At 49.6% G+C, this 10,000-nt stretch overlaps 1 protein-coding gene across 1 annotated transcript in view; it reads left to right on the forward strand.

Moving 5' to 3' along the window:
• The first annotated feature begins 9,768 nt into the window (after positions 1-9,768).
• Positions 9,769-10,000, forward strand: part of dapk2a (death-associated protein kinase 2a) — a 21,599-nt gene continuing 21,367 nt past the window's right edge. The window contains exons 1-2 of the mRNA XM_039000435.1: positions 9,769-9,773; positions 9,945-10,000. The exon at positions 9,945-10,000 is cut by the window's right edge and continues 166 nt beyond it. Coding sequence (XP_038856363.1) covers positions 9,769-9,773; positions 9,945-10,000 — 61 coding nt within the window. The remainder of the gene's footprint in view (positions 9,774-9,944) is intronic.

A 10,000-nucleotide genomic window follows, 5' to 3' on the forward strand; every position in this document is an offset into this window, starting at 1 on the left:
ATAAATCTCATCTTTGTACGGCAGTCTATACATCTTTCTATATAAACTCAGCAAAAAAAGAAACGTCCCTTTTTCAGGACTCTGTCTTTCAAAGATAATTCGTAAAAATCCAAATAACTTCACAGATCTTCATTGTAAAGGGTTTAAACACTGTTTCCCATGCTGGTCCAATGAACCATAGACAATTAATGAACATGCACCTGTGGAACGGTTGTTAAGACACTAACAGCTTACAGACGGTAGGCAATTAAGGTCACAGTTATGAAAACTTAGAACACTAAAGAGGCCTTTCTACTGACTCTGAAAAACACCAAAAGAAAGATGCCCAGGGTCCCTGCTCATCTGTGTGAACGTGCCTAAGGCATGCTGCAAGGAGGCATGAGAACTGCAGATGTGGCCAGGGCAATACATGCAATGTCCGTACTGTGAGACGTCCGTCATGGTCTGGGCGTGTGTCACAGCATCATCGGACTGAGCTTGTTGTCATTGCAGGCAATCTCAATGCTGTGCGTTACAGGGAAGACATCCTCCTCCCTCATGTGATACCCTTCCTGCAGGCTCATCCTGACATGACCCTCCAGCATGACAATGCATACTGCTCATTCTGTGCATGATTTCCTGCAAGCAAGGAATGTCAGTGTTCTGCCATGGCCAGCGAAGAGCCCGGATCTCAATCCCATTGACCTGTTGGATCAGAGGGTGAGGGCTAGGGCTAGGGCATTCCCACCAGAAATGTCCGGGAACTTGCAGGTGCCTTGATGGAAGAGTTGGGTAACATCTCACAGCAAGAACTGGCAATCTGGTGCAGTCCATGAGGAGGAGGTGCACTGCAGTACTTAATGCAGCTGGTGGCCACACCAGATACTGACTGTTACTTTAGATTTTTACCCCCCCCCCCCCCTTTGTTCAGGGACACATTATTCCATTTCTGTTAGTCACATGTCTGTGGAACTTGTTCAGTTTATGTCCAGTTGTTGAATCTTGTTTATTTCATACAAATATTTACACATGTTAAGTTTGCTGAAAATAAAGCAGTTGACAGTGAGAGGACGTTTCTTTTTTTTGCTGAGTTTATCTCTCATCTTCGTACAGCAGTCTAAACATCTTGCTATATATCTCTCATCTTTGTACAGCAGTCTATAGATCTTTCTCTGTGTCTCTGATCTGTGCAGGCCGTGGCAATAGAGCGCTCTATTCTGCAACTTCCTTTTATTATAGCCCTGTAGTTATCGTTCATAGAGAGGAGGAACCAGCGTCATAGAGAGGAGACCAGCGTTCATTAGAGAGGAGGACCAGCGTTCATTAGAGAGGAGGACCAGCGTTCATTAGAGAGAGGACCAGCGTGTTGTGAGGATGGCACCATGGTAGTTATCGTTCATTAGAGAGGAGGACCAGCGTGTTGTGAGGATGGCACCATGGTAGTTATCGTTCATTAGAGAGGAGGACCACGTTCATTAGAGAGGAGGACCAGCGTTCATTAGAGAGGAGGACCAGCGTTCATTAGAGAGAGGACCAGCGTTCATTAGAGAGGAGGACCAGCGTTCATTAGAGAGGAGGACCAGCGTTCATTAGGAGGAGGACCAGCGTCATTGAGAGGAGACCAGCGTGTTGTGAGGATGGCACCATGGTAGTATCGTTCATTAGAGAGGAGGACCAGCGTGTTGTGAGGATGGCACCACGGTAGTTATCGTTCATTAGAGAGGAGGACCAGCGTGTTGTGAGGATGGTACCATGGTAGTTATCGCTCATTAGAGAGGAGGACCAGCGTGTTGTGAGGATGGTACCATGGTAGTTATCGTTCATTAGAGAGGAGGACCAGCGTGTTGTGAGGACGGCACCATGGTAGTTATCGTTCATTAGAAGAGGAGACCAGCGTGTTGTGAGGATGGCACCATGGTAGTTATCGTTCATTAGAGAGGAGGACCAGCGTCATTAGAGAGGAGGACCAGCGGTGTTGTGAGGATGGCACCATGGTAGTAGTTATCGTTCATTAGAGAGGAGGACCAGCGTGTTGTGAGGATGGCACCATGGTAGTTATCGTTCATTAGAGAGGAGGACCAGGTGTTGTGAGGATGGCACCATGGTAGTTATCGTTCATTAGAGAGAGGACCAGCGTGTTGTGAGGATGGCACCATGGTAGTTATCGTTCATTAGAGAGGAGGACCAGCGTGTTGTGAGGATGGCACCATGGTAGTTATCGTTCATTAGAGAGGAGGACCAGGGTGTTGTGAGGATGGCACCATGGTAGTTATCGTCATAGAGAGGAGGACCAGTGTGTTGTGAGGATGGCACCATGGTAGTCATCGTTCATTAGAGAGGAGGACCAGCGTGTTGTGAGGATGGTACCATGGTAGTTATCGTTCATTAGAGAGGGGACCAGCGTGTGTGAGGATGGCACCATGGTAGTTATCGTTCATTAGAGAGGAGGACCAGGTGTGTGTGAGGATGGCACCAGGTAGTTATCGTTCATTAGAGAGGAGGACCAGCGTGTTGTGAGGATGGCACCATGGTAGTTATCGTTCATTAGAGAGGAGGACCAGCGTGTTGTGAGGATGGCCACATGGTAGTTATCGTTCATTAGAGAGGAGGAGACCAGCGTGTTGTGAGGATGCACCATGGTAGTTATCGCTCATTAGAGAGGAGGACCACGTGTTGTGAGGATGGCACCATGGTAGTTATCGTTCATTAGAGAGGAGGACCAGTGTTTGTGAGGATGGCACCATGGTAGTTATCGTTCATTAGAGAGGAGGACCAGTGTGTTGTGAGGATGGCACCATGGTAGTTATCGTTCATTAGAGAGGAGGACCAGGTGTTGTGAGGATGGCACCATGGTAGTTATCGTTCATTAGAGAGAGGACCAGCGTGTTGTGAGGATGGCACCATGGTAGTTATCGTTCATTAGAGAGGAGGACCAGCGTGTTGTGAGGATGGCACCATGGTAGTTATGCTTCATTAGAGAGGAGGACCAGTTGTTGTGAGGATGGTACCATGGTAGTTATCGTTCATTAGAGAGGAGGACCAGTGTGTTGTGAGGATGGTACCATGGTAGTATCGTTCATTAGTTCATTAGAGAGGAGGACCAGCGTGTTTGAGGATGGCACCATGGGAGTTAGTTCATTAGAGAGGAGGACCAGTGTGTTGTGAGGATGGTACCATGGTAGTTATCGTTCATTAGAGAGGAGGACCAGTGTGTTGTGAGGATGGTACCATGGTAGTTATCGTTCATTAGAGAGGAGGACCAGTGTGTTGTGAGGATGGTACCATGGTAGTTATCGTTCATTAGAGAGGAGGACCAGTGTGTTGTGAGGATGGTACCATGGTAGTTATCGTTCATTAGAGAGGAGGACCAGGGTGTTGTGAGGATGGTACCATGGTAGTCATCGTTCATTAGAGAGGAGACCATGTGTGTGGAGGATGGCACCATGGTAGTTATCGTTCATTAGAGAGGAGGACCAGTGTGTTGTGAGGATGGTACCATGTAGTCATCGTTCATTAGAGAGGAGGACCAGTGTTTTGGAGGATGGTACCATGGTAGTTATCGTTCATTAGAGAGGAGGACCAGTGTGTTTGAGGATGGTACCATGGTAGTTATCGTTCATTAGAGAGGAGGACCAGGGTGTTGTGAGGATGGACCATGTAGTATCGCATTAGAGGGAGGACCAGTGTGTTGTGAGGATGGCACCATGGTAGTTATCGTCATTAGAGAGGAGGACCAGTGTGTTGTGAGGTGGTACATGGTAGTATCGTTCATTAGAGAGGAGGACCAGTGTGTTGTGAGGATGGCACCATGGTAGTTATCGTTCATTAGAGAGGAGGACCAGGGTGTTGTGAGGATGGACCAGTGTTATCGTTCATTAGAGAGGAGGACCAGCGTGTTGTGAGGATGGCACCATGGTAGTTATCGTTCATTAGAGAGGAGGACCAGCGTTCATTAGAGAGGAGGACAGGTGTTTGAGATGGCACCATGGTAGTTATCGTTCATTAGAGAGGAGGACCAGCGTGTTGTGAGGATGGCACCATGGTAGTTATCGTTATTAGAGAGGAGGACCACCGTGTGTTGTGAGGATGGCACCAGGTAGTTATCGTTCATTAGAGAGGAGACCATGTGTTGTGAGGATGGCACCATTGTAGTTATCGTTCATTAGAGAGGAGGACCAGGTGTTGTGAGGATGGCACCATGGTAGTTATCGTTCATTAGAGAGGAGGACCAGGGTGTTGTGAGGATGGCACCATGGTAGTTATCGTTCATTAGAGAGGAGGACCAGCGTGTTGTGAGGATGGCACCATGGTAGTTATCGTTCATTAGAGAGGAGGACCAGTGTGTTGTGAGGATGGCACCATGGTAGTTATCGTTCATTAGAGAGGAGGACCAGTGTGTTGTGAGGATGGTACCATGGTAGTTATCGTTCATTAGAGAGGAGGACCAGTGTGTTGTGGATGGACCATGGTGTTACGTTCATTAGAGAGGAGGACCAGGTGTTGTGAGGATGGTACCATGGTAGTTATCGTTCATTAGAGAGGAGGACCAGCGTGTTGTGAGGATGGCACCATGGTAGTTATCGTTCATTAGAGAGGAGGACCAGCGTTCATTAGAGAGGAGGACCAGTGTGTTGTGAGGATGGTACCATGGTAGTTATCGTTCATTAGAGAGGAGGACCAGTGTGTGTGAGGATGGCACCATGGTAGTTACGTTCATTAGAGAGGAGGACACAGCGTGTGTGAGGATGGACCATGGTAGTTATCGTTCATTAGAGAGGAGGGACCAGGTGTTGTGAGGAGGCACCATGGTAGTTATCGTTCATTAGAGAGGAGGACCAGCGTGTTGTGAGGATGGCACCATGGAGTTATCGTTCATTAGAGAGGAGGACCAGCGTTCTTAGAGAGGAGGACCAGCGTGTTGAGGATGGACCATGGTAGTTATCGTTCATTAGAGAGGAGGACCAGCGGTATTAAGAGGAGGACCAGCGTGTGTTGTGAGGATGGCACCATGGTAGTTATCGTTCATTAGAGAGGGGACCAGCGTGTTGTGAGGATGGCACCATGGTAGTTATCGTTCATTAGAGAGGAGGACCAGTGTGTGTGAGGATGGCACCATGGTAGTTATCGTTCATTAGAGAGGAGGACCAGGTGTTGTGAGGATGGCACCATGGTAGTTATCGTTCATTAGAGAGGAGGACCAGCGTGTTGTGAGGATGGCACCATGGTTAGTTATCGTTCATTAGAGAGGAGGACCAGCGTGTTGTGAGGATGGCTACCATGGTAGTTATCGTTCATTAGAGAGGAGGACCAGGTGTTGAGGTGGCACCTGGTAGTTATCGTTCATTAGAGAGGAGGACCCGGTGTGTGAGGATGGCACCATGGTAGTTATCGTTCATTAGAGAGGAGGACCAGGTGTTGTGAGGATGGCACCATGGTAGTTATCTTCATTAGAGAGGAGGACGTCTAGAGAGGAGGACCGGTGTTGTGAGGAGACCATGTAGTTTTCGTTCATTAGAGAGGAGGACCAGCGGTTGTGAGGATGGCACCATGGTAGTTATCGTCATTAGAGAGGAGGACCAGGTGTTGTGAGGATGGTACCCTGGTAGTTATCGTTCATTAGAGGGAGGACCAGCGTGTTGTGAGGATGGACCATGGTAGTTATCGTTCATTAGAGAGGAGGACCAGCGTGTTGTGAGGATGGCACCATGGTAGTTATCGTTCATTAGAGAGGAGGACCAGGTGTTGTGAGGATGGCACCATGGTAGTTATCGTTCATTAGAGAGGAGGACCAGCGTGTTGTGAGGATGGTACATGGTAGTTATCGTTCATTAGAGAGGAGGACCAGTGTGTTGTGAGGATGGCACCAAGGTAGTTATCGTTCATTAGAGAGGAGACCAGCGTGTTGGAGGATGGCACATGGGAGTATCGTTCATTAGAGAGGAGGACCAGTGTGTTGTGAGGATGGCACCATGGTAGTTATCGTTCATTAGAGAGGAGGACCAGGTGTTGTGAGGATGGTACCATGGTAGTTATCGTTCATAGAGAGGAGGACCAGTGGTGTGTGAGGATGGACCATGTAGTTATGTTCATTAGAGAGGAGGACCAGTTTGTGTGAGATGGCACCATGGTAGTTATCGTTCATTAGAGAGGAGGACCAGCGTGTTGTGAGGATGGCACCATGGTAGTTATTGTCATTAGAGAGGAGGACCAGTGTGTTGTGAGGATGGCACCATGGTAGTTATCGTTCATTAGAGAGGAGGACCAGGTGTTGTGAGGATGGCACCATGGTATTATCGTTCATTAGAGAGGAGGACCACTGCGTTCATAGAGAGGAGGACCGGGTGTGTGAGGATGGCCATGGTAGTTATCGTTCATTAGAGAGGAGGACCAGGACGTTCATTAGAGAGGAGGACCAGGTGTTGAGGATGGCACCAATGGAGTTACGTTCATTAGGAGGAGGACCAGCGTTCATTAGAGAGGGAGGACCAGGTGTTGTGAGGATGGCACCATGGTAGTTATCGTTCATTAGAGAGGAGGACCAGCGTGTTGTGAGGATGGCACCATGGTAGTTATCGTTCATTAGAGAGGAGGACCAGCGTGTTGTGAGGATGGCACCATGGTAGTTATCGTCATTAGAGAGGAGGACCAGTGTGTTGGAGGATGGTACCATGGTAGTTATCGTTCATTAGAGAGGAGGACGCGTGTTGTGAGGATGGTACCATGGTAGTTATCGGTCATTAGAGAGGAGGACCAGGTGTTGTGAGGATGCACCATGGTAGTTATCGTTCATTAGAGAGGAGGAACAGTGTGTTGTGAGGACGGCACCATGGTAGTTATCGTTCATTAGAGAGGAGGACCAGTGTGGTTGTGAGGATGGCAGTCACTCCTCCTCTAGAGGCAGCTGGCAGGCAGTCACTCCTCCTCTAGAGGCAGCTGGAGGCAGTCACTCCTCCTCTAGAGGGGGCAGTCACTCCTCCTCTAGAGGGCAGCTGGCAGGCAGTCACTCCTCCCTAGAGGCAGCTGGCAGGCAGTCACTCCTCCTCTAGAGGCAGCTGAGCTGGCAGGCAGTCACTCCTCCTCTAGAGGCAAGCTGAGCTGGCAGGCAGTCACTCCTCCTCTAGAGGCAGCTGAGCTGGCAGACAGTCACTCCTACTCTAGAGGCAGCTGAGCTGGCAGGCAGTCACTCCTCCTCTAGAGGGCAGCTGAGCTGGCAGGCAGTCACTCCTCCTCTAGAGGCAGCTGAGCTGGCAGGCAGTCACTCCTCCTTTAGAGGCAGCTGGCAGGCAGTCACTCCTCCTCTAGAGGCAGCTGACAGGCAGTCACTCCTCCTCTAGAGGCAGCTGATCTGGCAGGCAGTCACTCCTCCTCTAGGGGCTGAGCTGGCAGGCAGTCACTCCTCCTCTAGAGGCAGCTGAGCTGACAGGCAGTCACTCCTCCTCTAGAGGCAGCTGAGCTGGCAGGCAGTCACTCCTCCTCTAGAGGCTGAGCTGACAGGCAGTCACTCCTCCTCTAGAGGCAGCTGAGCTGGTAGGCAGTCACTCCTCCTCTAGAGGCTGAGCTGACAGGCAGTCACTCCTCCTTTAGAGGCAGCTGAGCTGACAGGCAGTCACTCCTCCTCTAGAGGCTGAGCTGACAGGCAGTCACTCCTCCTCTAGAAGCAGCTGGCAGGCAGTCACTCCTCCTCTAGAAGCAGCTGGCAGTCACTCCTCCCCTAGAGGCAGCTGAGCTGGCAGGCAGTCACTCCTCCTCTAGAGGCAGCTGGCAGGCAGTCACTCCTCCTCTAGAGGCAGCTGGCAGGCAGTCACTCCTCCTCTAGAGGCAGCTGGCAGGCAGTCACTCCTCCTCTAGAGGCAGCTGGCAGGCAGTCACTCCTCCTCTAGAGGCAGCTGAGCTGGCAGGCAGTCACTCCTCCTCTAGAGGCAGCTGAGCTGGCAGGCAGTCACTCCTCCTCTAGAGGCAGCTGAGCTGGCAGACAGTCACTCCTACTCTAGAGGCAGCTGAGCTGGCAGGCAGTCACTCCTCCTCTAGAGGCAGCTGAGCTGGCAGGCAGTCACTCCTCCTCTAGAGGCAGCTGAGCTGGCAGGCAGTCACTCCTCCTTTAGAGGCAGCTGGCAGGCAGTCACTCCTCCTCTAGAGGCAGCTGACAGGCAGTCACTCCTCCTCTAGAGGCAGCTGATCTGGCAGGCAGTCACTCCTCCTCTAGGGGCTGAGCTGGCAGGCAGTCACTCCTCCTCTAGAGGCAGCTGAGCTGACAGGCAGTCACTCCTCCTCTAGAGGCAGCTGAGCTGGCAGGCAGTCACTCCTCCTCTAGAGGCTGAGCTGACAGGCAGTCACTCCTCCTCTAGAGGCAGCTGAGCTGGTAGGCAGTCACTCCTCCTCTAGAGGCAGCTGAGCTGACAGGCAGTCACTCATCACGCTGCAGTTTAAAGATGGCTTCCTTCTATCTTTAGAGATGTGTGTCTATGTTTAATCACACAGCTACACTATGAATGAGGAAGTGGAGTATTACTTTACCTCACTGTCTCACTGTACTGACAGTAGAGGAAAACCACATGGAGTCACAGTCACTGTCTGCCCCAAATGGCCCCCTATCCCCTATGGACTCTTATCATAAGCAGGGCACTCTATAGGGAATATACACTCTTAGAAAAAAAGGTTCTATCTAGAACCTAAAAGGGTTCTTTGGTTGTCCCCATAGGAGAACCCTTTTAAGAACCCTGTTTTGGTTCCAGACAGAACCTTTTTGAGTTCCATGTAGAACCCTTTACACAGAGGGTTCTACATGGAACCCAAAATAGTTCTGCCTGGAACCAAACATGGATCTACCCTGGAACCAAACAGGATTCTCCTATGGGAACAGCCCAAGAACCCTTTTGGAACCCTTTTGTCTAAGAGTGAAGGGTGCAACTATGGTACACAGCCACTGAATGACCCGTTGACTTAACTCCCTCGTCCTCTTGGTGTCCTGTCGTTGCTCTGTTGAATGTGAGGATAAAAGCCCAACGTTGGGTCAATACATCCAAGTATTGGAAGTATTTGAGGAGCGCTTGATTTAGCTCAGAGTGACTTCTGGTGCTGTTCCATTGGTTCCATTGTACAGGGACAGAGTACTAAATCAAGTGCAGCAAAGTATTTCCCATATGCTAACATAGGCTACCATAGGCTACTGTATGCAGTGAACACAGGTGTGTACAACAGCGAATGGTCTTTCGATATGTTTTAGTTGTCTGTGAAAGTGTATGAGGTAAAACCCCAGAGTTGTCAGGCTTAGCTCACGCTGCTACATTGCCACGACGACGCTATGAATAGACCAGTAGCATCGCAGGAAGAAATGTCTGGACATTCTGTAGGACAAATTGAGTTAACCCTTCACACAATACATTTACATTTACATTTAAGTCATTTAGCAGACGCTCTTATCCAGAGCGACTTACAAGTACATACATTCATACTTTTTTTTGTACTGGTCCCCCGTGGGAATCGAACCCACAACCCTGGCGTTGCAAGCGCCATGCTCTACCAACTGAGCCACACGGGACCCCAATACCCCAATACCACACCTTCTGACTGCACCGTGGCTATTTACAGTGTTTAAAGAGACAGTGTTTTCACCGAAACAGAGATTAGAAATGTAATATTGTAATAATACATGAAAATCCTCTTGACAATGTCCTCTGATACGGAAATAATCTGGCCTTCGTCTGATCTGATTCTGTAGAGACCACATGTTGTAGGTGTTAATATACTGTCCCATCTGTCCTTCGTCTGATCTGATTCTGTAGAGACCACATGCTGTAGGTGTTAACATACCGTCCCATCTGGCCTTCGTCTGATCTGATTCTGTAGAGGCCACATGTTGTAGGTTTTAAAATCATAATCATTCATTTCCAAGCAAACATACATTGTGTTGCTAAACATTTTTCTCCGTCATTTTTTTGTGTCCCTTCTCTCGTTGCGTGTTCCAGCGGTCAGTTTGCCATCGTGAAGCGTTGCTGGGAGAAGAGCACCGGTCTGGAGTTCG

This window comes from Salvelinus namaycush, chromosome 1, assembly GCF_016432855.1.
Source record: "Salvelinus namaycush isolate Seneca chromosome 1, SaNama_1.0, whole genome shotgun sequence".
NCBI lineage: Eukaryota > Metazoa > Chordata > Actinopteri > Salmoniformes > Salmonidae > Salvelinus > Salvelinus namaycush.